The following is a 26,375-nucleotide window of genomic DNA, read 5'->3' on the forward strand; positions in this document are numbered from 1 at the left end:
TGTACAGTAACTTCTTAATAGTCCACCCCTCTCTCATTTCTTTGACACTTTCCCACACCAGTACAAACCCCGCAACAATGGACGACGCCAAACGAGCGAGATCGTTGTTCTTTTCTCATGGACTTGGCCCATACGTTCTTATGGGGAACGACCATCAAAAGCCCTTGATTTATGTTTTGCAATCCAACGCTTATATTCTTGATAACGCTCGCGGCATTATTTTATTCACTGCCCACTGGGAAGCTTCGCAGCCCCATATATCTGCAGGGCAAACCCCTCAGATATATTATGACTATGCTGGTGCCCCTGGACTCCCACAAGAGGCATACGAATACAGATACCCTGCACCGGGAAACCCAGACCTTGCCGCTCGAATTGCACAGACCTTAGAAGGTGCTGGTTTTCAACCAGTGCTGGGTACGACAAGAGGCTGGGACCACGGGCTATTTGTGCCTTTGCTCGTTATGCGGCCGCAAGCAGACTTGCCTGTCGTCCAGATGAGCATTCTTAAAGGTGTATGTGACGAGGATGCTGCAGAGCGAAATCTGAGATATGGTGCTGCCATGAAATAATTTCGCGATGACGGCTATGTCTTGTTGTTCAGTGATTCATCTTACCATCATCTAGACAAGGTTTTGGAGGCCCTCCCGGAAAGAAAAGGGAACGGAAAAGTGGACAACCCAACACACAAATTCGAAGCTGAAATTGAACGTGCAGTTGCCGTTTCGGATCCAGGTGTGAGAATTCCTACCTTGAAAATGTGGCGGCGTTTCCCGTAGAGCTATGAAGCGCACCCTGAAGGTAAAGCGGAACATTTTATGCCATTCTTGATTGCCGCTGGGGCAGCAGGTAATGGCCCAGGGAGGAACACCAGAAGTTGGAATCTGTTTGGAGCACCTATGAGCACTTACTTATGGTGAGACCCAACATTTCTCCATCTTCTCTTGATTCGCCGCACGGTCCAATGTCCTTTGCCTGCGCATGGGGTGGTTATAAGACCTGAGCGCCCACTGAGCGTTGACTGGAGATGAGAATTACTCAGTAAGCGACCCCCCGAGCGCTCTTATTAAAGCGGCCTCATCCGAATAGGGAAAGTCACGGTGATGCTAGAAAATCAAGTCTGTATAGCATACATACTACTTACTACATCCTACATCCTTCTCTAAGCTTTGATATATCCATTAACAGGACCTGTTGAATGTCAACACAACAATAACCATAGAACACCTTATATGTCTCCTACCCTGGAGTATATATACACACACAAATCTACAAACCAAACCAACCCAAGATAATACCAAACAGAACCCCAACCCCGGATAAATCATATTCAAAAAAATAAAACCCACCTGGCCCGATCTCCCGAAAAGGAAGGAAAAAAATCTTCCCTCCCCCTTCCCTGCATTAGTCTACTTAGTTTAGTTTCTTCTCGGTAGAGTTCTCGTCAGATAATATCTTTGGCAGAAAATTGCCGATGGTAGGCTTAAGTAAAAGGTTACGGGTTAGGGTTTAGCGTTTCAACCCCCACGCTTTTGGGGCCCACGTTACCTTGAGGTGGTATTCGGGTGCGTGGCGCCCCACTTCACTTTGGTGGTTTGGATGAATCCCGGTGCTTTTGAACTTTGTTGGGTTTGGGTTTTGAACTTTGGGGATGCGTACTAGTGTAGGGATCTGGTTTGGGGTATGTAGTCGAGGTACGGTACCTAGGTGTGTGGCGTTGGGTTGTTGGACTTTTGGAGGTTTGATTGGTAGATTTGTTATGTAGTGTACTCTGTACGGAGTATGGTTTGTGTCTTTGGAGAGTCTATTAGTTTAAGGGTGAGTGACGTATGTGCTTTATTTTTATTTTTATTTTTTTTTTTTTTACTGTATATTCTTTTGGGTCTTGTTTATGTTGGAGTGATAGGTTGGTTACGGGGACTGGTGTTAGGGCTTATATTTGATGGAAGATTATTCCGCGTCTTTCGGATTGGATCGTGGTAGATCTGGTCTTTCTGGTACTGACCTTCTGATAGAACTCTTAACTCTTTCCGCACTGAAAATGGTCGGACTTATTCATCTTGTACTGGCCGACCTTCTTATCATCCGTGGTGAACAGGCCGTAGTCACGGTTCTTGTAGATAGCTGTATCCCAGCATCAGCAGCAGTTCATTCCAAACCACAGAAACCCTCCAATGTAAGAGGACGATAAAACCAGAGTGACATACTATAGTACCCCATCTTGTTGTTGAACTCAAACTCCTCGAAATCAGGGCATCCCTTGCAACGCACACCGTGCTTACCACCGCTCACATCGCTGAGCGAAGACATGAAGATGGCTTTGTTATTGACGTCGTTGCAGTCAGGGGGGTTATTGAGGAAGACGAATCCGTCTGCATTGATGGGAGCCATGCCATCGTTGACTGAGCCGCTTTTCATGGAGTAGATGTAGAAGTCTGCTGCTGCGAGGGGAGTGAGGGCCGCGGCGGCGAGAGTGGCGACGGCGAACTTCATGGTGAATATTTGGGGGTGAAGGGTTTCTGACTATAGAGTATGAGAGTGATTGTATGCTTGAGTGATTGTGTTCATGGAGTATACGGGGGGATTTCAGGCTGGCTTTATAGCTCCAGGAGAGTTGGTCGTGTTGGCCTTGCTTCTGTCCATTTTGTCCCTCAATTCCTTAGCCAAGGTGTGTATACTGGTATAAACAGGTTTTGCTGCTTGAAGATATTGAAATAGGAATGACAGCAGGGGCCAAAATATGAATACATGCTATATTGAGATATTGAGGTGTTATGGGAGGTTTTCGGGTGTACCTGGTGAACTGCTGCAGGGATCAACTCGCTTGAGTTGTAGGGTCTAGATAGACTTCGAAGCGGAGCCTCAGGGTCTACACGCGCGATTACGAATGCGGCTGCTGCAGTAGAAGGCTATGGGAGATGTATGGGCATACTCTGATGTATGTAAATGACTGACCAATGTCCATTGGTTATGATGTTCTGGGGTCCCGTTGGGTACCTTGATCTTGGATAGAATCAGTTTTGGTATGAGAATGACTAAACGGCCATCACAATCTTTCTTTGGTACTTGTGGGTCTGAGGTCCAGCTTTGGCAAATCGCAATGCTGCTACTGTGTATCATCTAGTAAAGGTGGATATAAGAGATGGAGCGCATTGATTAAATACGAGGATTATCATTTGTACTGTACAATTTAGCATACAAAAGGGGGTTCATTGATAAGCTGACGCAAGGTTCATAGTCCAGTAGGATGAGACTACCTTTAAGATGGATACACTTGAGCATCTCTTGAGTCCAGCTGGCAGCTGCTCTCAGAGAAGAGCCAGCAGTTTGACCCGCTGAGTACTTCATACCCCATGTGGCGAGTGTGGTGCTTGGCGCACTTTGGGACCGGAAAATTTGGATGACGTTCCATGGGTCACCCGAAAAGTCAATCAGTGTTGTGCCTCGAGATTTTGTTGCAAGCAGTAAACAATACTGATCGCTGTTTATACTGCTACCCAACTTTTCCTACGCCGTGATGCTCCCGAAAGAATGAAGCCCTATCTTATATTGAGGGAATGAGGCTAAATACGGGATTGGGTTTCGGCCCCAGAAGATGCTCAAGAATAACCAGTCTCGGGATTGGAACGGGAGAGATATTCCTGCCCCAATTAAATTTAATTTACGCCATATCCTGAAGATACAATCTGTGAATACCCTCCCGAAGAAACCGACGTATATCTAGAGGGGAAAATGTGAGAGCGTAGGAGAATCCTTGACGGCAGCACGTGAGGGGCTGTCAATTCCGAGTGCAACACGTGCCGAGGCAACCCGATCCATGCCGATCTACAAGCCCTAACTCATCTGGAGTACACAGTAGATTCAACTCCCCCGGGAGAATGACGTACGAGGATTGCCTCTTCCCCTCACGAAGGATCCCGAGCTCTTAATATCAGTCTTTATAGCTTTTCCGTCAACGCGGAGTAGTGTATTGCCACACCGACAATTAGGAGGACTTTGCATCCTACCAGACCAGATATGGACGGGTAGCCGAGAAGCTGGGACCGGAAGTGACCCTTTGGGTGCCGGCCCACGGGGAACGTCCGGACGCGGGGGTCATATGAGTTAGTAATACATTCCTTTGCAAAAGCTTAGAATCTTGTTAAGCCGATATATTGAAATTCAAGTAGTAAGATGATTATATCTCTCGGACGACGTGAAGTACTCCGAGAGGAACACTTGAAGATAGTTTCTACTCGACTCCTAGATTTATTGTCATTCGGGAAGGCAAGTAAACTGCCGAAAGTGATATCCCGCGACAGAAGGAAACCCCCACGGAAGGACCGAAACTTCCCCCCACGAAGATTTTTGTCACGAGAGAAGAAAAAAACCCCCACGCTGGAATCACTCCACAATGACACTCGCTAGGTTCGTTTCTGCTTCCTGATTCCACGAAGGCTTTTCCCCGGTCTCCAGACTTCTATCTGTTTGCTTGGGTCTTCCCCAGTCTTTTTCCCCGCCTTGGCCTTCCCCATTGGTCTCAACCATACCTAATTGACTCGGTCCCCATTTGCCTAAATCCCATCCCGACATATTCCCATGTCGGGAAGCCCAACGGGTGCGGTTCCTCCGGTCGTCATAGTTTTTTTTCTTTTCTTCCATACACAAAAAGGTCCCTGATCCCAAGTCTGGATGCACCTTCGACGACATTCTCCTCTCTCCTCCCTTTCCTCCTCCTTACTTCTTTACCTTGCTTCTCCTCCTTCTTCCTACCCCCTTCTTCTATCCTTCCCTTCCGCCTCTTCCTGCTGCATTTCGGAGTAGTGTCCTAAAACCGGCAAGCCGAAAGCTCCTAATGTGCTGGGCATGATTTAGTTGAAAAAAAAAGTCAAATACTTCTCATCTCCCATACCCCACGGGGTCTTTTTGTTCTCAGAGACGACTTGAGGAACCGACAACCCCCAACTACCATCAGCTATGGCGGACATCTCTAAGTCCGGCTCTGATGCCGCCCACCTTGAAGAAAGGCCCGTAGTCACCACAGCGAACCCGGCGCTGGCCGACCCGGCAACGCGTGCGCGGATAGAGAAGAGCCTGAAGCGCAAACTCGATGCTCGCTGCGGCTTCTTCGTTATCATCTACATCATGAACTACCTGGATCGGAACAACATGGCCGCTGCTCGTCTTAAGGGGCTTCAGGATGACCTGGGACTGGATTACAGCCAATACGCGACCTGCTTGAGTATTCTTTATGTCGGTTATATTTTGATGCAGATCCCTTCCAACATCTTCATCAACAGAATCCCGCGGCCCTCTCTCTACATCGGAGCCGTTATGCTTCTGTGGGGTCTTATCTCGACCTTGTCGGGCGTCGCCACCAACTTTGCGGGAATGGTCTGCATCCGTTTCTTCCTGGGTTTTGTTGAGGCTGCTTTCCTACCGGGAGCTCTCATGATCCTGTCGAAATGGTACACTCGTCGTGAGCTCACAACGAGAAATGCTATCCTTTTCTGTGGAAATCTTATTTCCAATGCATTCTCGGCACTCGTTGGAGCTGGTGTCCTTTCCAACATGCAGGGCGTTCTTGGTCACGCTGCCTGGCGTTGGCTCTTCTGGAGTAAGCTCCCTTGACTCTCCCCGATATCACACTGATGACTGACACATTTCCAGTCGAGGGTGCCGCCACAATGTTTATTGCCCTCTGTGCAGCAGTCATTCTTCCTGATTTGCCGCACAATACACGCGGTTTCACCAAGGACGAGCTTGACCTGGCTCAGCTACGAATGGCCGAGGATGTCGGCGAGGCTGATGTTGACTCTGAGGACCAAGGGCCGTGGGATGGCTTGTTCATGGCCGTCAAGGATATCAAGATCTATGTCATGATGATCACCTTTACTGCCTACGTGGTCGGCCTCTCGTTCAACGCCTTCTTCGTAAGTTCGCCCTGTCTGCTCACTTTTTTGTGTGCCCAGTCTAACTCGAGAATCTTAGCCTACCCTTACTGGAACCCTCGGATTCGGCTATGTGCCCACTCTGCTTATGAGCGCTCCCCCATGGGTGTTCTCCTGTTTGTTCTCTCTGGCGGTTGCCTGGAGCTCCGATCGGTACCAGGAGAAGGTACGTCTTGCCTCACGACAGTCCCACGATCATAAATTGCCCATCTAACGGACTCCTCTAGTTCTGGCACATTGTCGGCCCTATTATCGTCGGCCTGGTCGGATTCATCATCAGCATGTGCACCCTGAACGTCGCAGCTCGCTACGTCGCTCTCTTCCTCCAAGCCGCTTCCTACGCTGGGTAAGCTTTCCCTTTATACCTACTCCATATGATCCATCACACCCATACTAACCGCACAAAACTTTACAGATTCATCGTCTTCTACTCCTGGATCAGTACATCCTTCCCCCGACCCCCCGCCAAGCGTGCCGTCGCAATCGCCATGATCAACGCATTCAGTCAACTCGGCAACGTCGCCGGTTCCTACGTCTGGGATCTCTCTGAAAACGGATACCGGAAGAGCTACGGCATCGTGACAGCCATGTTCGGCATCACCATTGTCGGCTGCTACGGATTCCGCATGATGCTCAAGAACTTGAACAAGGAGCTCGAAGAAGCCGAGACTAATGCCACCACTGAGCCCGAATCGGATGAGACCCTGGCTAGGAGCAAGGGTTTCCGGTACATTACTTAGGTTCGGCTTGTTCTTGTTTTTGTTCTTGTCTAAGGGTCTTTCATGGGCTGGGCTGGTTTATGGGATCTCGGTTAACGATTGCTGGCTGGTTTGATTTTTTTTTTTAGATTTTCTTTCTCGTTTCACGATGGAACGTGTATATGATTTTATTTGACATGATGGGTTTTTTCCATGTCTGAACATATTTTATCTCAATCAAAATATCTTGAAAATCCAATTATACGAGAGAAAAGGCTGTAGTCTCATAATAAGTATTGGTTAGCGCCTCAATAAGGACGTCTATAAATAGGTATGATGTATGTACATTTTGGTAGCTCATGGACGATCCATTTGCTGCCCGTGGCCGAAGAACAGGTTTTCTCCCTCACGCGGAAAACAACAAAAACACCCTGGAACCCCCCAACCCCCGTAGGATCGAACTGACTACTTCGCGCCGCCCTTTCAATTGGTTTCCTCCATTAAATCAACGTCTACAAGACTCCCAGCGCGCGAGCCTCATGTTCAAGTAATGTTTCGAACTCATGTCGAAGAGCAACATAAAGCGCCATGGGGCCATGCCTGGCGATCATCCAACACCTTCATCACCTGTACAATGAGTCTAGCAATGTTCACCGGTAAGTGCCAACTGCGAACGGAGACATTTCAACATATCCAATGTCATCTAATCCTCACGACGTTCAGATGAGCTTCTCTTCGCCTTCATGATACCATTGCTCCCGACGGTGCTCGAGCATCGAATCGGCCTCCCGCCATCACTGACACAAAGATACACGTCTATTTTCCTCGCCGAGGGAGCATTCGTATCCGTCGTGTCAAGTCCATTTATCGGCGCAATCGCCGACGCAGTCTCTAGTAAAAAGACCCTCTTACTGATCCTCCTTGTACTGGCCTTGGTCAGTACGGCTTGTTTATCACTCGCGTCCCAATGTATGTATATCTCATCCTTTGGAGGTTTATTGATTCCTACGTTTTTAAACTGGATTAACGAGGAAATACAGTGGTATGGCTATTTATCGGTCGCTTCTTCCAATGCATCACCAGCAATGCATTATGGATTGTAGGCATGTCAACCATGGCCGAGAACCTCGGAAGCGAGCACATGGGCAAGATCTCCGGGTTAACGACTACCCTCACAGCCACAGGAACCACCACGGGACCTGTGCTTGCAGGACTATTATTCGAACTGGGTGGTTACTGGTGTGCGTGGACCGGCGCGGCTGCTTTTCTCCTGCTGGATATCATTATGCGTCTCATCATGATCGAGAAGCGGGTCAAACCCCACCAAGGAAATGAGGACGAGAACGAGGACGGGGAGCAAGACCCTCTATTGCAGAATCAACCACCCCGATTAGAAGAAGACGGCGAAGGGTCTGGTTCAGAGGTGCGCGGATGGCGCTTCCACGTCCGTCTATTCCGCGTACCACGTTTCTCGGCCGGGGTTTTCTGCGCCTTCGTTTATGCTGTACTGGTTGGTTGCTTTGAAAGTACGCTGGCTGTGCACGTGCGAGCCGTGTTTGGATGGGGGGCTTTACATGTTGGTGTTTTGCTGGCGTTGATCCAGGGGCCTGGGATGCTGCTGGCTGCTCCGGTGGGTTGGATGAAAGATAGGATCGGGTCGCGTGCTCCGACGGCAGTGGCACTTTTCGGGTTGTTGCCTTTTGTCGTACTGTTGGGGGTGCCTGGTAGTGGGTTGTTTCCGGGGATGGGGGTGCAAGGTTGGGAAAAGAGTCTCTATGTGGGTTGTATGGCGTCGATTGGATGTCTTCTGTCCTTGCTGAATGGGGTGGGCTCGATGCAGGCGACTGGTAAGTTTGGAAATGAGGTTGTTGACTAAGGTATCTGGCTAAGATCCATTTCATATAGAAACGATCGACTTGCTCGAAGCACACCAGCCTGGTATCTTTGGTCCTAAGGGAGGGTATTCTCGCGCGATAGCTGTGACTAGTATGACCTGGATGACTGGACTGTTGGCCGGTCCTCTTCTGGCGGAGTTCGTGGTGGGCAATTTCGGTTACTTCGAGTTGCAATGTTGCCTTGGTGAGCTTTTCCTCTATATCAGTTCGATGATTATGTTTTCTGATCGTACTAGGGGTCTTGTCTTTTACAGCAGGGCTTATCGCTCTGGTTTTCCTGGGCTCTCCTGTGTCGAAGTCTACGGAACAGCAAGATGTGTTGTATCAATGAAAAACTCATGTCTATAGATTATATAATGTAATGTAGTGTAATATAATGTATTATAATGTATTATTGGAACAGGGACCCGAAAACCAATATTGGCCTGAGCAGCATGTATTGACATTTCCCAGTTTTGAAGGTGCATGGTTAAAGCATTTTTTCCCGCTGTATATTAAATCACTGATTCTCGGGCAATCAAGCGGGAGATATTCATGGGGGAAGAAGCTGTGAATCAGGGTGATGGGGCGACAACCTGCTCCGCGCCTCACGGTCTTTTTCATAAAAATTTCGTGAAAGCAGTCGGATCATTCTGCGATCGGTCTTCTTCGAAGGCGTACGTGGGACGCGTGTGGCTAGCAAAAACAACGTCGGAATCATGTAAGGTGGGAGGGAAATGGCAAGAACTTCCTTGATTTGGGCGACCTTTTGAAGGGCAGCTGGATCTTGACTTGCATCTTTCAAAGAGATTTCTGCCGTTTCGGAATTCTCTGGGTGTCCGCTGAGGTACAAGAACGCAGCCAGGCAAGGATCTTCTTTGCCATCAATGACGCCGAGAAGGTCTACCACAATGGCATCTTTGGGAGTAAGAGATTTCCTTGCAAGGTGCTCGACCTCAACCACGTCGATCCGACAACCGTCAAGCTTTACGATAGTGTCTTTGCGGCCAATATACTCAATCCGTCCATCGTGAGTCCATCGTGCCAGGTCTCCTGATCGATATAAGCGGGTGATTTGGCGGTTGGGGTGAAGCTCATTTAGCCAGGGCGGGAGATCTTCCATAAAGCCAGCTGGCTTCGTACGATCGGATGCTTGATGATTCTGGTCAAGATAACCCCTTGAAAGATGAGGCCCTTCAATTACAATCTCACCGACCGCGCCAAGTGGCATGAGCTTCGCCGGGCAGTTTGGGTCAACAATCCAAATTGCACCACTGGATGGCCGTCCGATCGTAGCGGGTGAGCTACCAGGATCATGTACATTGTCGTTGTAGGCACAGCAGACTGCTGCTTCGCCCATGCCAAATTGGTTGATCAACATTGTCGAGCTTCCAGCCCAGTTGTTCAGCAGGTCTCTCGAAAGGGGCTCCCCGCCGATACATAAGATCTTGAGATTTCTCATTGCTTCTGGATTTGCTTTAATGGCCACCGTAGGTGTGAGGAAGGCAATATTGGCGTCGAGCATTTGAATGTTGTCGGCGAGATCCTGAACAGTCTTCATCGGCCCAGGCACGCAGCAGCAACCCCCTAGAATCAGAGGAACCAAAAATTCCAAATTGCTGATGTCGAATGCGTAATCATCGAAACTCAAGAACCTGGTGCCTTCATTCAGGCCAAGGTTCTCGGCATAGTCTCTAATAGCAGATGCGTAGGACCTGTGCTCTTGTACAATGGCCTTGGGCCTACCGGTGCTTCCAGAGGTGAACAAAACCGTACAGGCGTTGGATGGCTGAACCACTGGCAATAGGGCAAAGTGAATTTGACAAGGAAGCGTTTGTAGCCATTCAAGGGTGACCACGATGACGGTGTCGATTGTATTATGGAATTGATCTGCGAAGAATGGATCACTCAACATGATCTTGGCGTTGGTGCGCTGTATTACGGAGTCGAGATAGGCTGGTGGATTGCTTGAGTGGATCGAGATATACGCTCCTCCTGCACGCAGGATGGCCAGTCGAGCTACGATTGCCCACGTTGATTTCTGGAAGCTACTCAAGACAAAGGTTTCGGGCCGTACGCCCAACCGGGTGAGATGATGTGCTAGCCGGAAGGAAAGATTATCCAATTCTTCATAGGTTAAGTCGCCATCAAATGAACGAACTGCCAGCCTCTTTGGATGCCGCTGACAATTTTCCAAGATTAACTCATGCAGACAGTTGGGGTTAGAGGCTGATTTGGTGTGGGTAAGGCTCTTAATTATTTTTCTGTGGGACTCTGAGCAGTAGTCAATCGCTTCGAGCTTTAAACTCGCGGGGGAGACCGTAATTTGCCGGAGCACGTGTTGAAAAGTCCACAGCATGCTCTCATCCAAAGAATTGGAGACATTTTCTGCCCTCTTGATGCTCGCGCTCAACCGGTTATCACGCCCAATGACAACAAGCTGGATGATGAGACAAGATCAGAAGATGAAAACTAATTGCATGTTAAGCTGGTGGAACTTACCTCTACATTTCCATTAAGAGAGGTCAGTGGTGTCAAGAGTTTATGGAACTTGGTTATATATCTGAGTGCTGCGGTGCAGACATGGCGGGAGGGAGAGGGCTTCGCTCCAAAACTGGTCACTTCGTGACCTTTGTTCATCTCTAAAGTTTGAAGAAGTGACCGTACATCCCAGTCAGGCTCCACCCGCACGGTGTAAGCAATTGGGGGATTAGGTTGTGGAACGTTTCCTTCATCGTAGCTTATGCTTATCACTTCCTCTGGCTGGAAGCAACGAAGGGTAAGAATCCAAGCTGCTTTCAAAAGAGTCGATTCCTTGATGGACCTAGACGCCAAAGTCTCTCGCCAATTGGACCAGGACTGGCACAGGTCCAGTTGAATGGCATCTTTAAACCAGTCAATGGACTTCGTGGGAGATGGAATAATTTGGCGGCCTATCCCCTCGATAGAAAGCCTACTCGAGTCCACCAGGCTTGGGGCCATCTTTCACCAAGTTCACAATGTTAATTGAAGTGATGAATTTCTTTGCGGGGAACGAGGACTGTTTGTACACTAGTTCTTGACCGCAATGACGAACGACAACCTTGGGAAATACTCCGTATCGGACTGGCCTGCAGATCTCGGTGGAGACTGTTCGAATTAGCAGAAAATGAGGTCATTCCTAGTTATGGACTAGGGAAAACCTTATATACTTGGAACAAAAGATGTAGCCTCCAAATAGTACTCCATAAAGGGACCACAATGGGGAAGTGGGAAAGACCCAGCGAATCATGGAATACGTTCAGAATTGCTTCCTTGTTGTGGCGTAGCTAAACTTGCGAGGAGTCAAGCAAAACCTATACGTATCTTGTTCCTGGGCTCCACTTTCGGTATGAATTGAGGAACGAAAAAGCGAGGGCGGTGGGCATGTTTTCCTCCAGACTTTCTTTCTCAGTTTCTTTCTCTCTGTTCGTTGGATGGACGTAACTTCTGCCATCTATTTGCAATGATGACTGTTACCGTGAAATCGACCTCGAATGGGCATCGCTCGGCGGAAGCCCCTCTAGATCACGATTTCCACAACGCTTGGGGCACTATATATTCAAACAGCGGATTCATAAACGACGATCGTGCTCGCCAAGTATGGGAAGATTACACCGTGAACCCTGCCAGAGTTGAACAACAGTACCACGTTCTTCTGAACGAGTATACCGACCGTTTTCAGTCCTTTTTCAAGGGATACTGGCCCATTACATTCCATGCGCATGTCAGTGATGTGCTCATACCAACGACTATAGCCAGTCTCATTCTCAATACCGCGTCGACCTGTCCATTAGTGGTGGAGGATCCAGCACTGTCGCCCTTGCTTAAGGATGACCCTGAGCCCGAAAAGGTTCATCGATTTGTTCGGGGCCTTCTAGGCTGGACCGATATCCATATCAAGTCGCCGAAATTAGCCATTGTCGATGGAATTTATGGCTGCGCCTATGGGCCATTGGTAAGTCTTTTCAATGTCCCCCAATAATCCAACACAAGAGATATTAAGCAAGCTAGGCGCATTCATCGGACGAGTGGGAGTATCAGATCATTGGATCGGGCCCTGAATCAATTCATATAGGTCGAAGTGACTTCTCGTCAGAGGCCACACTGTTGAATAAACTCATCGAGGCTAAAAAAGAAGGCTGTGTCGCGGTTGTAAGCGATCTGGTGAATGCCTCAGACGGATCAGTCTTCCCTCCCGAATCCTTTCGTCTCCTACGATCCTGCTGTAACCAAGCACGCATATGCCTCCTCGTGGACGAAGCCATGACCGCGATCAGGTGCGGAGCGCCACTGGTCTCCCAAAGACCAGAATATTTTGAAGACGGGAGCCTTCAGCCCGACATGATCGCCTTTGGTAAAGGGACGGGCATCAGCGGCGTTGCAATCAACTTCAATGGGTTGATGATGCGACATCTCGCTTTCCATAAACAGGAACTGATTCGCCAGTCAATTAGATTCTGGCGTTCTATGGTCACGAGGCCTATTGCCATCCCAGTGTTAATCGAGGCCTTGGGGATTCTGAATTTGGCTAAGGCGGAGGATTGGCCAGCAAGAAGTGAACAGATTGGAAGAGCGTTTCGAGAGTTCATTCTTCGCTATGCTGGGGATGATGGTCATGGAAAAGAGATTGTTCGCGGTTTAGGTGCTTTCATCGCCGTCGACCGTGAGATATCCAAGAAATTCAACGTAATGGCAGCCTTTCGAAGGCGAAGTGCTTGGGCGCGGTGGATTCCAAAGCTGAATAGCGCTGCTGCTGTTGATTCTCAAGCTATTGAGCGGTATATAGTCGGTGTTGATGCTAAGCCCCTTCGGCAGACACTGGCGAAAGAGGCACAAAAGCAGGGGACAAAGCCGCTCTGGTGTTGGGTCTGTGGGATTGACGCAATTGTAGAGGATTGGTGCCGAACTTGCTTTTTGGGACACTGTGGCACCCAAGACTGTGCAAAAGGCTTCCACGCCCATAATTGTCTCTAGAACGTAACTTCCTAGAGTGGCTTCACGCCGAGCTAATACTTGATGAACAGTTTGGTTGGTCGATAGGAAAAGCATATCACCTACACTTGCATAGATTCTTTCAAAGAATATAATATATTTCGCTCGATCAATAACCAGAATGAGAAGAATAATAGCAATGACCAAGCTAAGTGATGGACCCATAGTAAAAACAAGTTAGGGGGTCAGGATTTAGTGCGCGGGGGTCAGGTCTACCGTTTGGGTTATATAAGAGGGGACACCTGACCCCCTTGGACCAACACCCCAAGAATTCGACAATGAAGCGGATACTGTTCTTAACTACTGTTCCACCACACATCGTCGAGAAATATGTTTCTGACCATGATTGGTCGAATGAGATGTTACCGTCACTTCTTTCGAAAAGGGGTGCCTCGGTAACCATCAAACGGTGGACGGACGAGGACATCATCTCCTCCATCCTGGACAGTGACATAGTCACTTTTCTCTGGGCCGAAGACTATATCCAACATCCACTTGAGTTTGGAGAATTCCTGATTACGGCCAAAAAGGCAATCGAAACAGTTGGACACGGCGCAAACCGTCCCCGTGTACTGAATCATATCGACCTGGTCCAATGGAACATGGACAAGAAGTATCTCCTTGATATGCACCACGCAGGGTTCAACATACCCACGACTGAAATCTTCGATGCAGAGCAATTTACCTGCACGTCGGCACTACATCAACGCCTACAAGAATTTCAATCATCGGGGCCTATCGTACTCAAACCATCTGTCTCTGCGTCCTCCAACAGCACTCGACTCATCCCAGATATATCAGCACTATCAGCTGATGATGCTGCGTATCTAGAGCTTTGTGTGAAGGGCCGCCTGGGGAGTTCCTTGGTTGTACAGAAATTTGAGTCAGCCATTGCCACGGGCGAATATTCTTTCGTGTTCGTTGGGGAACAGCTGTCTCACGTTGCGCTGAAAACGCCCAAAAACGGCGAGTTTCGCTGCCAGCCCCAATTTGGTGGCGAGAATAATTGCATACCTATCGAGCAAATTGGGGAGACAACATTGTCGACGGTGAATTCTATTTTTGATACCCTCAAGGATCGGTTCGGGAACGGTTCAACAGGGGTGATGGGATATGTACGCATCGATGGCTTAGTGGCCGAAGATCGTGCATTCGTTCTGATGGAGATCGAAGCTATCGAGCCAGAACTTTACCTTGAAATGGGGGGTCTGGAAGATATGCTTTCCCTTTTGTTGAAATAGCTTCAGAGACTTGGTTGTCGATAGTTTCCACTCACTTCAATTGTGAACGATGATTCATCTACAGGGAATCTGCTCGATAGAAATGGGCCTCCTCCCTAATGATCATTCTTTAGACTTGACAGGTCGAGGAATCGTTATGGGTTAGATGTTTGAGAGCATGTTCATTGCTTCGCAGGCATAAATCGACCCCTAGAGTGTATTTGGGTCTCCCGAGGACTTAGCTCCACTATGTGAGCATGAACTGCTTCGCTGCGACTCGGGAGCATGAAGCGATGGAAGAGAAGTGTCTACAGATAACAAACATATGCGGGATTAAAGGAATATGTCAAACAATGAACAATGCTTTTTTGATATCTTGTGCTCCTAACCAAAAAGATTACTTCCAGTGCTTTTCAAAATCCAGATCCAGCTGTTGGTATTAACGTATTCACATAAATAAACAGAAGTCTATCAAGACAAAGTACATTCAAGAAAGAAAAAGAAAAAGAAACGAGGAAAAAGAGCTAGCCGAATAACTATTAACGCATTATAGGACTTGTCTTCTCTTCGTGGTGTAAGTTGAAATGGTAACCCCCGTTGCTCTAATCAAGATATGGATCGCTGACGGTGATACACAATCTCATGGGGTGACCAGTCCAGTAAGGGGCTCCCGAGGCTCGTCAAGTTCATATCTAATGTGTTCTTCTCGTCGTGGATAGCGTTTTCGGAACATAGAATAAGGAATGAATTTTGACTGTTTCAGATTGGTTGCCCCTCGGAACTTTTAATCTTATAGGTGATTCTCGGGCAGTGTAAATAAATATGGGCTGATGTCTTTTCATGATCAACAAGATGAGGTCTAAGCATTTCTTTCCAAAACATCGTATGGGTTCTTGTCCTTGACACCGGAAACGTCTGTGGGGGCCTCAACTTCTTCTTTGGTGAGCTTCTTAGCACCATTCTTCACCGGGGAGAAGCCCTGTCCAGGTTCTTGGTTGGCCAGGCGTGCCTTCTGCTTCGAAGAAGCGCGAGTCCGGATCGGAGAATTATCGGCGGCGGGCTGTTGGGACTTCTTCCGGAGTGCCTGGGCCTTGTTGATAGCTTCATCCTCAGTGGCTTCGCTCGTTTCGCCACTCATCTCGACGGACTTCTGAATCTCACGGCTCACGCGGTGCAATGCATCGAGGCCGGCCTTCTCAGCGGCATGCATGTGGGTGGGCTGCTGAGGACTGGGATCCTTGCGAGACAGATAGGAACGGATGAAGAAGCGGACGAAAAGGTAAGTCAGGGGCAGAAGATAAGTTACGTTGAGCCAAATCGCAAAACCTTGGCCGCTGGTGTCCATGCAAGTAACCATGGGACCCACACGAGGCTGCGACAGATTACCAGGGATCTCCGGCGCATAGCCCACATTCTCAGCAATGCCTTCTGCGCCAGCTGCCCGGAATCCGAGCTTCTTAAGCCAAGGGGCGACACCGGAAGCAGCTGCGGTCGCCATGGTAGAGCGGACTGCAGATGCGGCGGCGGCAGCCTTAGACTGGGGAGGAAGGGTGTAGTGGACAAAGAGGTAGGAGGCAGCCCAGGTGGTTCCGACCAGGAACTGGGTGATTTGCATGGAGGTCAGGGAGCGCTTAATCACGGCGGGGACACGAATGCGGAGAGCAGTCAGGGTATAATAAGTGTACTAAGTTTTGTGGTTAGTTCGCTGCAGGATTACGCATTCAACCAATCATACGTACCATCATCGCATGGATTGCCGAATTGACCAGGGTGAAGATCCAGATGGGAGGGGCGACGTAACGGATACCGGCCCACATGCACATCATGGCGCCGGCGTGGTGGTAAGTTTGCAGGGTCGAGCTCTTCTTGCCCTTGGCCAAGATAATCGCAGTATCCAACACTTCGTAGAACTTGGACAAGTAGAAGATCCAGCCCAGGTAGGCCAATCCTTGATTCCACATCCGACCGACATCGGTAGGGTCAGGCACTCCGCCGTCGGCTAACTTGTATTCGGGATTATGAATGGACCACTGGTTGGTCAAAGGGTTGTACGTGGCGGCATTTCCGTAGCCCCGGGGACCATTGATCTTGCAGAGCGCATCCACGACACCCACGAGTCCATTGGGATCATCCCGGTCTGGCCACGAGTTCCGGAACGCCTGGAACATGCCGGCGAAAGTCCATGCGGAGTACACGGCGAGGAAGACATTGTGAAGAATGACGAAAGCCTTGAAGAGTTTTGTCTGACTGAATCCCCAGGGTTTGTATCCGCGGCTCTTGTTCACGCGATTGAGCAGACAAACGGTGACGGCGTAGACACTGGCAATGGTGATAGGGACGCGCACATCTAGCAGTTGGTTATACAACTGAGGAGGGATATTGAAAGGTTGGTTCCATGTGGGTTCAGAGACCTGAGGAGCTGGGAGAGTGGTAGGGAGTTCGTCTGGGGGAAATTTTAATAAAGAGGAGGGCGGGAGGCCGATGCGCACGACCGCTGGGCCTGACGCGGTCTCGAGGTTCAGATCGAACATGGTGCTAGATATTCCACACTGGGGAGCGTAAAGTTGCAAGTTGAGGTAAGGAGATTGGCCTTGTATCCAAGCTCACTTCCTCGGGAGTGAGAATCGCGATTCCCTTCGGTTTAAGGAAAGAGGGAAAATTTTTGGAAGAAAAAGAGAACTATAGAATACAGAATCACGGAGAAGGTCAACCAAAAAAGAGAGGTATTATATATGACGATAATTACCCTCTGTAGCCAGAAATTGGAGCTCGGAGTGAATGCAGAACCCCAGCAGCAACAGGAAGATCAACTTAGTCGGCAATGAGGCAATTGACGAAAAAAAAAAGGAAGAATGGAAGATAAATGATCGACCAGTCTCAGCCAAACAGACCAGGCATTCATGTTTGAGTTCTGGGGTCACCAAACGGTCCGGATCAATGGGAGTGAAGATTATCTCCGTAAGTGGAGCCGCGATGCATTTTGTTGGGAACTTGGCCCTGACGAACGCGCAGCGAACCTCGGCCCCAACAGTTACGTAGGCGAAAAAACCATCCAAAGGCCTTTTGATCCTTGTTCAAAGATGCTTGTGAACAAGGAGTGTCTCATGCAACGGCCATTGGTTCGAGCGATCTTTGAGTCTTTCAATTATTGGCCTTGTTATCAAGGGATCAGCACCCTATATCATCCAGGACGCAGGTCTCATTGGCCACACGCGATGGATTTCCGCATTGATGGTCTGAGGGAATGGACGATTATCAGTTCTGTCGTAATGACGTCGGCATATCCCTCGGTCCGATTTTGAACTCTGGCTCGTTTGCACGATGTCTACTGCCATTGGCGCAATTGTTATACTATGTCCGGAGTAGAGGTCCACGCGAGATGATGCGAGGATGATGAACTGCTGCTCTCTTTTCCCATGGTTCTCCAACGCCATCAAGCTATCCGCTGACTCAGCACGTGCATGACTCGTGGCGATCACAGCCTTAGGCACCCCAGAAGCATTAACAGAAATTGTTGAATTCACATTATAACGTATCGGTAGGAATCGCATTAATCGCCCACCGTTTAGGTGCCCTGACATGATATCGTTACCCGTTTCGAATCTATATCTGCTTGATACATCCACACACTGAATAACAGTTATCTCACTGTACAGATTTCTACACTGTTTAGAATGGTAATGATAACGATATGCTACCTAAGCAAGACAACGCCAGATGAGTAATGATACAATCGCTACAACAACTCAAGATTTCGAGTTACCCTTACAGAGTACGTAAGAAAACACAAAGCAGGGCCGAGGGATATGTTTATGGTTTGAGAGTTCCGCTCAACGTGGTTTCGTACCAAGTGGTACCGGAGGAGGTGTAGGGGACGGTGCATTCACCGGTGTAGATCGCATCCCTGACTTCTTTGGGGGAGGTGGTGGTGGCGCCTTCTTTTGGCTGATGGACTCAGTGTCAACGCTAGAGTTGGAACGGCTCAGATTGGGCTGAGGAGGCACGGGCGGTGGCGCTTGGTCCGAAGCTGTGGATCCCTTCCGGTCGTCAAAGAAGCTGTTTACCCGCTGGGAGATCCCGTACTTCTCATTGAAACCACCGAGCTTCTGCTTTCCCGCTTGAATCTTGTCGTCGTGTTTCTCGCGGAAGTCCTTGACAGCAGACGTAGCACGCTGCACATCTGACGCAGACACAGTAGAGGACTCACGTCCATATAGGCTTCCCCGGGCCGGCGGGGGAGGAGGTCGAGACGAACTGTCGGAATTGGTCCTCATCTGGGAGAAGCGCGTTTGCAGCTCACTGACCGGAGCTTGACCGATTGACCCACCCGTAGCTGGGGACGCAGACCTTGGTGAATCGCCACGGTTTCCGATTCCCAGAGAGGGAACGGAAACTCCCGCCTGAGCAAGGCGGGATGTAGCCCCTTGATTCAGGTAGCCATCAGATGCCTGTTCTGTGCTAGAATGAGGAGAGTATGCAGGAGGAGGAGTAGGTGAATGGGACTGCGGTGTGGAATTGGTCCGTGGAGGAATCCGGGGTGGGATGCTGGGCTTAGTTCCGGAAGCTGCAGAATCTGCTGGCGACCCCGTGCGTCTGACGGGGGGAGGGGGGAGGGTACTCGGGTCTACGCCTGTCCGGTTTGCACGGTACGGTAACGGAGGGAGTGCTGGTTTCTGGACTGCTGCTTCAGCTTCCGCTTGCTCTTGTTGTTGGCGAGTATCCTGTTGGCGAATCTGCTCTTGCGATAAGGGGCCACCTAGGCCCCTCCGGTCTGGTGTTGTCTGGTTCGGGACAGCAGCAGCGCCGTGATATTTAATATGCTTCGGTGGTGGCCCAAAAGCCGCTGGGTCTTTGAGCGACGAGAGCGGCCTCGAAACATGTTCCTCACGCTCGCTATCCTTGTCTTTGCCTTTCCCCATCCATCCGGCCTATCAAAAGAATAACACATGGTCAGCTCGTCTCTGGTCGCTTTGTTGTAATGAACATAACACACCACTTGGTTAATGCCTTTAAAGTCACCCCGCCAACTCTCCTTTTGCCCTTCTTTGCCCTTGGGGTGCCAGCCCTCCTTGAATACTCCCTTAATCCCACTCATTGTCGGTGCAGCTTCTGTTGACCACGAAAAGACCTGCGCAGTTCAGCGAGTAATTGATGACAAAGCCGATAAGACCAGGATCGGTGAAGATAAGAACGAGTCCGGTATGTCACCTCGATCCGTCGTCACTGACCATTAGGCGCTGGACCATCTTGGATCCAGTTGATGACACTAACGCGTCTGGGTTAGTGCGGCCTGGTTACGTTATCTCCAATCTCCGAAATAGTCACGTGGACGTCATTCGTGATCTTTGTCATGATTGTTCCTTCGGCCTGGAGAATTACTACAGCCAGTTCTATAAATATATATGTATAAGGCCGGACGTTGTCAGCTGGGTCCACTCTGCATCTTCTTCTTGATGATGTCTTGTCAACTACCCTGTACTATGTCAGAACTAGAGGCAAAATGAGCCACTAGATTCTAGCCAAGGATTGGCCCCCAAGAAACCGCTGCGCAACATGGCTCTCACCACAGCCACTCAAAGATGTCGATCAAACCAATGGCTCGTTGGTTGGAATGCGCAGAAGTTTGACTCTGGGGCTGACCGCTACAAGAATTTCTTTTTATTCTTTTTTCAAGAATTTCTGAGGGGTCTTTCCCCCTCCCCCCCTTTGGCTTCACGACGCCATATCACGGTCTTTGTTACAAGTGTCTGTGCAACAACGAAGACACAAACAGCTACTCTTGTCGACAAATCTTGGGTGCCATGAATCCCTCTTGTAACATATTGACGTCCCGCATTTTAATCATCAGCAGAATGAACCCATGCCTTATGTGTGCCATCCACCCAATGGGGATCGGCGTTTCATATTATGGCGCCGTCCTCATCTTTTGCTGATTGGGTACGGCCCTCATTGTTCACTAGTAGCAAAGTCTAGTAACAACTGCTTGCGAGATGCTGCGCCATGTCAGCTTCCTTTGTCTAGCATGCTTTCCCTCACGTTTCTTTATCTTACGGCTCTTCACCATTGCAGGCCCTCACTTCCAGTCCTTTTACTCTGCTTCTGCTCGCTCCTGAAATTGCACGATGGACTATAGCACAAAACGAAGCATCCCATTCCTTTGACTCATAGATCGACTTCTTCGGTCTCATTGCATCTGCTTTGACTTTTAATGCTGCGGTAGGTTCCATCTAATGTGAGACTCAGAGGTCTTCTATGTTCCATCCCTGATTCAGTTTGCTTATTGGCACTACCGCACATATGGATCCTTTGCCCCTCGCAAAATCTGATTTCTTCCAATTTTTTCCAGTCGTGCGTACGTATATGTTGATAGTCCTTCTCAGATGTACTTAGGACTGTGTATTAGGACCTACAACTCCTAGGGAAGACCAAGTTGATTTACTTCCATCGCAAACATTCAGGCATGGATCATCCCATAGCCGTCGTTGTGAGAGACCTTCTTGCTGGACCATCCAGTTTGCACTCCAATGATCGAGCCCGTGAACAACCAGATTGTGGTGCTCGGTGTGACGTATGGTTGAACAAACGACTTCTTTGGGACGCTTCAGAACCATTCATAGGACCTGAGACTACAATAAATACCGAGAACTTCCCGGCGGCAACCCAAGCGGCACAGACGGCCATGGCGACTGCAGAAGCGAGCGATATCACCTTTCAGAGGGAAGCCAACTCTGAACCCGATTATGTGGAATCGTTGACGACGACCATATCGTCCTTGCAATCAGAGGCAACATCTATACAAAGTGTACCACCGATGGGCAACCGGCCTACGGGTCTTCCATATAACCCGGTTATCACTGCACCTCCGTGGAGCTCAGTATCCTCCTTAACAACTACTACAAGATTAGCTACACAACCTGAAACAACATCCACCGCAGCTCCAACCACCACCCAATCCGCACTTGAAGAAAATAGCAGTGGTGGTGATGGCATTAACACCAAAACAACAATCGCCATTGCCGTGCCCGTTTCCGTCGTCGGGCTTGCCCTTTTCGCAGGACTTCTATTTTTCTTCCTGAAGCGGCGCCGCCAAGAGAAAAAACTCATCTCCGCAAGTAATCCGTCTTTAGCAAACGTAGCACCCAAACGAGAACTATCCTGGGGGGATTACGATTCAACTCCGAGAGAGAGAACCTCTTTCGGAACCATGGCACAACGACCCATACCGCATAGCCACACACTCACACCAGATACCCAATCCTTAAACCGAGAATTACGCCCGCCACCATCGGCAGACAGTCGTAATGGCGTCCGAGGTCGCTTCACCGAACAGGTCCACTCAATATACGCACCCGACGGAAGCCCAATGGCCTTAACCGCAGAAAACATGAGCCACCACGAACAGCACACACCTCGATCTTCAGCATGGCCTCTCTCACCATTCGGTGATCCGGTCAATATCAACAACAATGATGATGCGGGCTCGGTCGTTTCAAGGCTCAGCGATAGACCAGGTGCAACGCAGAACCGAGACATGGATGATGTGTCGTCTATCTCGTCGATAGATGACAACGAACGGAGGCGAAATACCCGGCCGTAGGGCTTTTGGGATGCGAAGACGTGTGTTTGTGTTGTCGGTTATTTGGCGTCGTGGTCTTGCTCTTGGCCCTTTGGGTTTTTTTTCACATACTATATACTCATACTCCTGTGTACTGTACATTGATCTAGGTTCTCTATATATTCAGCAGAGAACTATATTTAGCGATTGCATTTATATTACCCTTGACAAAACAAGGACCATCCAACTATTCCCACATCTCATAACATCTCATACAAAATGTGATTGCTTAGGTAAAGAGAGCCCTGACCGCCCGCCTCCCAAGCAAAAGCACTAATCCCATTAAGGAAGGCGGTTCTCAGGCAAAACCACGCTAGTGAGACCCCCATAGCCTCATCCCCAGCAAAGAGGCTTTTTAATCTGTAAAATAGACCCCCTCTATATCTATAAATTCTTGAGGGATCTTGCCGAGAAAGACACCGAGTACATAGTTGTATACCTAATATATCAATGTCAAGTTATACTAGAGTGTAAGACAGTTTTGGTGGTGTATCTGGGCATAAACTCCAGGTTTGCTAAAAGATACAGCTTTCTGGAGGTCCAGTTCAAAGTGTGGTCACTTTTTCTGCCAGGTGTTGGGTTGACCAGCTTGGTTCTCTGGTTGTCGGGCGGTCGGGCCACTAGCTGTGTCCTTGGCATGATCGTTGCAAGCAATTGTATACACAGTAGTATTTCTACTGTGGGGTATTTCTTGTCTATACAATGCTTTACTTTCTGTTTCTTCTAATGCGAAGTTAGTTTCTAGGTTTTATTCCCTTGTGATCTTTCAAATTATTATAATTGAGGATAGGTCGTAGATTCAAAGTCAGGAAGGGGTATTTGAGCAGCACTATTCATTGGCATGATTATATGATATTAAATCTATGCTCAATATATACAAAACTTTTGTGCCTACACCAGATTAAGTAGTGGTGTATGCATTGAGGTATATGTACAGTAATTTTCAACTTAACGTCCACCGAAATCCGGCTTATACGCAAGCACCTTGCCCTTCATCAGCTCCCTCAGAGCCATCGTTGCATACTGACTGGATCCCAGCTGGAATTTCAGAACGACAGCAATTTTATCGGCAGAGTCTGCATTAGCTGCGGTACATTGCTTGCCGTTAAGTTTCTCTAGGTCCGTCTGCACGAACTGCTCATCATCCCCGGAATACAACTTCACCTCGGCCGAATAGTCTGCTCCCATTCGGCTGAGTAACTTCCGGTAGCTTCCACTCAAGCTGATGTCCTTCCATTTACGGCGCATGTCATACGGGTCTAGACCGCCACCTTGTTCGCTGCCCATGAAGCGCTTGTAGAACCCATCCATAGCATTAGCGGGGTAAAGCACGTCGAATCCAGGCAAGGGAAGGACAACATCGAAGATTGTGTACTTGCCGCTGGCGGCCTCTTCAGCTGTCAGGGCTCGCGCGCGCACAAAGGCATCGCTTCTGGCGTAGGCGCTGTCCTCTGCCTGCGGGGCGATGATCACCTCGCCGTCTGCATCGACATCAGTGGCAGGGCCATTGGCGGTTTGATCTTTGTCGACATGTTCGTGAATGAGGACCAGGTCTCCCTCCACGACTTTGTCTCCGTACAGTCGCCACCGCTCGCCTGCAGCGAAGTTCCAGACTAATGATTGGTAGGCGTGCACATACATCAAGCGCAGGTTCCGGGGAATCGCCTGCAAAGCTCCGAGGTAGTCATTCTTGGAACGGCCCAGCTGCCGTATCAAGTTAGCTTCTGCGGAGAACTTCCGAGGTAACTTCTCAACGGCTTCGTTGATTCTACCAGTCGTTTGGAAGATGTGGATGGCCTCTGCGCGGGCCTTGTCATCTGAGCTTATCAAAGCGGTCGAGTTCTCGCCATCTTGGGCAGCAGCCAGAACATGGGGACTATAGTGAAGGATAGCATCGCAGGCGCCCTTGAGGTCTCCTTGCAGCATTTTGACACCTACTGTGTCCGTCCGCGTCGCAAAAGTTCCGAAGCGCTGAAGACCGTAGTAGTTGAAGTAGCCACGTTCATGGAGGTTTCGTAAAGCCGATCCTACGCTCTCGGTGGCATTCTTGACGGCGGTTTCACGATCTTGAAGATCAATGCCTGGGATATCACATTCGCGGAGGGTGATAACGAATTCATTTCCGGCGAGATCACCTAGTTCGAGGCCATGCTTGCGATACTCAAAATCGCCAAGTGCCGCGTTGCGAAGAGTCGAATTTAGTTTCGCAAGTCGATCGGCATGCACGCGGTTGGCGCAAGCTCTTTGCGTCGTCACTCCACGTCGGTCCTTAGTGCCAGCGAATTGGAAACTCTTGGGGTTCAATCTCAACGTGCGCGCGATAAAGGATATAACCTCCATAGTGTCCTTGTTCTCCTTGTAGATAGTGAAATGCAGATAGGGGCCTCCGAGCTCATCCCAGTTAACCCGACCTTGATTCCGGCCACCCTCGCGAGCACCCTGCGCCTTGCGCTTGGTTCGGTTTGCAGCGACCGAAATGGTCATTAAGCCTTCAGCATCCGTGGAAGACTCCATCTGCGAATTGAAGATGCGACGGATCGCCTGGTGCATCTTGATGCGCAGGTCGCGGTCGGTTACAACAACGGTTGAAAGTCTACCCAGTTCACTTGGGCGGGCTTTCTCATTAGACTGGGCGCGTCTATACAGCGATACGATTTTCTTAGCGTGATCGGCGCCAAAATAGGAATCCAACAGCGCCTTGTCCTCATCTGAAATTTGAAATTCGACTGCAGGTGTCTCCGTGGTGGGTGTGGCGTCGCTCGCAACCGCAGCTTCGGCATCTCCCTGCTGCTTGTTGTCTGCTGGCGTTTCCGTCTTATTCGCAGTGTCATTGTTGTTCTGTTCCGACTGAGGTCCAGCAAGGGTGTTTAAATGCAGCACTTCGCCCGAGGGAACGATCTCATTGACCAGGAAATCGGTATATCTGAAATCAAGCAATTCCAATCAGTTAAAGTTTTTACCTCTCTTCTTTGGGAAAATACCTCTTCTTCAAAATGCCAGAGAATCCTGCATTCTCTGGGCTAACAAACTCGGTAATCCCAACTTCGGCCTCCTTCAATGCTTGAGCGTCACTTTCGGAGATAGCCGCAGGTGTTCCGGCGGACGGGGGGAGAGTAGCTTCTTCTGTGGTGGAAGTATTGTCAACCTTGAGCCGCTTACGCGGCGACTCAACAATGTCAGCGCCCTCCATTGTGAAAACAGAGCGGGGATGGTGATGTCAAGTTGAAGCGGGAGCGATAGCAGTTAACTGATGCGGACTGTCGGAGCTGCGATAGGTTTTGCTTCTGCCGCGCCGAATGGGGATTAGCGTAGCCCTAGCCCTACGTCTCTGATAAAGAACAGTACATGGGGCGGATTCTTCGACTTGACTGGGGTTCTTTCTGTTCTAGTTTTTCTCTGGTTTCTGATATCTTTGCTATAAAGTATTTACTTCACACAGAGAATACTGATTGGCAATTGATTGTACTCACACTCCACAAAGCTTGCGATGACTGTTCGTTATCTATAACACACTATTCACTTTGTCCAGCACAATAACTAGTAGGGTAAGAGTAATTTCATAATTTATGAAGTAATCTCTTTCTCAACTTGTGCCTATATTAGAGGGTGTATAGAATCAGTTCAGCGTTGTCCTCTCATAGACATTATTGCTGCGATGACCGAGAGGTTAGAAGATTGGCATTCAACACCATCTCAAACTTGACCTCATCGATGATAGGAACCAAAAAATGAGATCTTGTGCATAAAAAGGTTTAAACGCTTCCATACCTCATGGAGACTAGTTTGGTGGGCACTTCTCCCAGATACACATCCGTCAGCCTGCCACGACCCTCTCTCTTCCATCCATGTCTTACCATTCCGTTTTGGTTCAACCAGAAGATCCTTACTCAATAAGACCAGTGAATATAACTATTACTCATTCGGAGAACCACCAATAACACCCTGGTCCTGATCATCTGAAAGTCGATCGGTTCTCTCTTTGTCTCTCGCTCCACAATTTTCCAACCCAGCATGCGTCCCCTGAA

The 26,375-nt window shown here is 49.1% G+C and overlaps 12 protein-coding genes across 12 annotated transcripts; 7 read left to right on the top strand and 5 right to left on the bottom strand.

The window, feature by feature from the left end:
- Nucleotides 1–77: 77 nt before the first annotated feature.
- On the top strand, nucleotides 78–572 carry AO090005001031 (DODA-type extradiol aromatic ring-opening family dioxygenase; the record flags this gene model as incomplete). The annotated part of the gene is made up of 1 exon (XM_001817964.1): nucleotides 78–572. The coding sequence occupies one exon, from the start codon at nucleotides 78–80 to the stop codon at nucleotides 570–572; it is 495 nt and encodes a 164-aa protein (XP_001818016.1).
- Nucleotides 573–2,020: 1,448 nt separating this feature from the next.
- AO090005001030 (uncharacterized protein) lies at nucleotides 2,021–2,493 on the bottom strand (the record flags this gene model as incomplete). The annotated part of the gene is made up of 2 exons (XM_001817963.1): nucleotides 2,021–2,124; nucleotides 2,208–2,493. The coding sequence occupies 2 exons, from the start codon at nucleotides 2,491–2,493 to the stop codon at nucleotides 2,021–2,023; spliced, it is 390 nt and encodes a 129-aa protein (XP_001818015.1).
- Nucleotides 2,494–4,956: 2,463 nt separating this feature from the next.
- Nucleotides 4,957–6,670, top strand: AO090005001028 (putative MFS transporter; the record flags this gene model as incomplete). The annotated part of the gene is made up of 5 exons (XM_001817962.3): nucleotides 4,957–5,596; nucleotides 5,650–5,912; nucleotides 5,971–6,096; nucleotides 6,158–6,276; nucleotides 6,346–6,670. 5 exons carry the CDS (start codon nucleotides 4,957–4,959, stop codon nucleotides 6,668–6,670), a joined length of 1,473 nt encoding a protein of 490 aa, XP_001818014.1.
- A 508-nt stretch (nucleotides 6,671–7,178) lies between these two features.
- Nucleotides 7,179–8,854, top strand: AO090005001027 (uncharacterized protein; the record flags this gene model as incomplete). The annotated part of the gene is made up of 5 exons (XM_001817961.1): nucleotides 7,179–7,284; nucleotides 7,352–7,597; nucleotides 7,669–8,475; nucleotides 8,534–8,707; nucleotides 8,760–8,854. 5 exons carry the CDS (start codon nucleotides 7,179–7,181, stop codon nucleotides 8,852–8,854), a joined length of 1,428 nt encoding a protein of 475 aa, XP_001818013.1.
- A 201-nt stretch (nucleotides 8,855–9,055) lies between these two features.
- On the bottom strand, nucleotides 9,056–11,484 carry AO090005001026 (putative NRPS-like enzyme; the record flags this gene model as incomplete). Its single annotated transcript, XM_023233573.1, has 2 exons — nucleotides 9,056–10,942; nucleotides 11,005–11,484. The coding sequence occupies 2 exons, from the start codon at nucleotides 11,482–11,484 to the stop codon at nucleotides 9,056–9,058; spliced, it is 2,367 nt and encodes a 788-aa protein (XP_023089198.1).
- A 502-nt stretch (nucleotides 11,485–11,986) lies between these two features.
- On the top strand, nucleotides 11,987–12,505 carry AO090005001025 (uncharacterized protein; the record flags this gene model as incomplete). Its single annotated transcript, XM_001817959.3, has 1 exon — nucleotides 11,987–12,505. The coding sequence occupies one exon, from the start codon at nucleotides 11,987–11,989 to the stop codon at nucleotides 12,503–12,505; it is 519 nt and encodes a 172-aa protein (XP_001818011.3).
- A 281-nt stretch (nucleotides 12,506–12,786) lies between these two features.
- Nucleotides 12,787–13,497, top strand: AO090005001024 (uncharacterized protein; the record flags this gene model as incomplete). Its single annotated transcript, XM_001817958.3, has 1 exon — nucleotides 12,787–13,497. The coding sequence occupies one exon, from the start codon at nucleotides 12,787–12,789 to the stop codon at nucleotides 13,495–13,497; it is 711 nt and encodes a 236-aa protein (XP_001818010.3).
- Nucleotides 13,498–13,874: 377 nt separating this feature from the next.
- Nucleotides 13,875–14,756, top strand: AO090005001023 (ATP-grasp domain-containing protein; the record flags this gene model as incomplete). Its single annotated transcript, XM_001817957.3, has 1 exon — nucleotides 13,875–14,756. The coding sequence occupies one exon, from the start codon at nucleotides 13,875–13,877 to the stop codon at nucleotides 14,754–14,756; it is 882 nt and encodes a 293-aa protein (XP_001818009.3).
- Nucleotides 14,757–15,594: 838 nt separating this feature from the next.
- AO090005001021 (elongation of very long chain fatty acids protein) lies at nucleotides 15,595–17,266 on the bottom strand (the record flags this gene model as incomplete). The annotated part of the gene is made up of 2 exons (XM_001817956.3): nucleotides 15,595–16,419; nucleotides 16,475–17,266. The coding sequence occupies 2 exons, from the start codon at nucleotides 17,264–17,266 to the stop codon at nucleotides 15,595–15,597; spliced, it is 1,617 nt and encodes a 538-aa protein (XP_001818008.1).
- Nucleotides 17,267–18,565: 1,299 nt separating this feature from the next.
- AO090005001020 (uncharacterized protein) lies at nucleotides 18,566–19,830 on the bottom strand (the record flags this gene model as incomplete). Its single annotated transcript, XM_023233601.1, has 3 exons — nucleotides 18,566–18,762; nucleotides 18,943–19,663; nucleotides 19,729–19,830. 3 exons carry the CDS (start codon nucleotides 19,828–19,830, stop codon nucleotides 18,566–18,568), a joined length of 1,020 nt encoding a protein of 339 aa, XP_023089197.1.
- A 1,365-nt stretch (nucleotides 19,831–21,195) lies between these two features.
- Nucleotides 21,196–22,332, top strand: AO090005001019 (uncharacterized protein; the record flags this gene model as incomplete). Its single annotated transcript, XM_023233609.1, has 1 exon — nucleotides 21,196–22,332. The coding sequence occupies one exon, from the start codon at nucleotides 21,196–21,198 to the stop codon at nucleotides 22,330–22,332; it is 1,137 nt and encodes a 378-aa protein (XP_023089196.1).
- Nucleotides 22,333–23,298: 966 nt separating this feature from the next.
- AO090005001018 (pseudouridine synthase PUS7) lies at nucleotides 23,299–25,540 on the bottom strand (the record flags this gene model as incomplete). The annotated part of the gene is made up of 2 exons (XM_001817953.3): nucleotides 23,299–25,273; nucleotides 25,332–25,540. 2 exons carry the CDS (start codon nucleotides 25,538–25,540, stop codon nucleotides 23,299–23,301), a joined length of 2,184 nt encoding a protein of 727 aa, XP_001818005.1.
- Between the last annotated feature and the right edge of the window lie 835 nt (nucleotides 25,541–26,375).

This window comes from Aspergillus oryzae, chromosome 1, assembly GCF_000184455.2.
Source record: "Aspergillus oryzae RIB40 DNA, chromosome 1".
NCBI lineage: Eukaryota > Fungi > Ascomycota > Eurotiomycetes > Eurotiales > Aspergillaceae > Aspergillus > Aspergillus oryzae.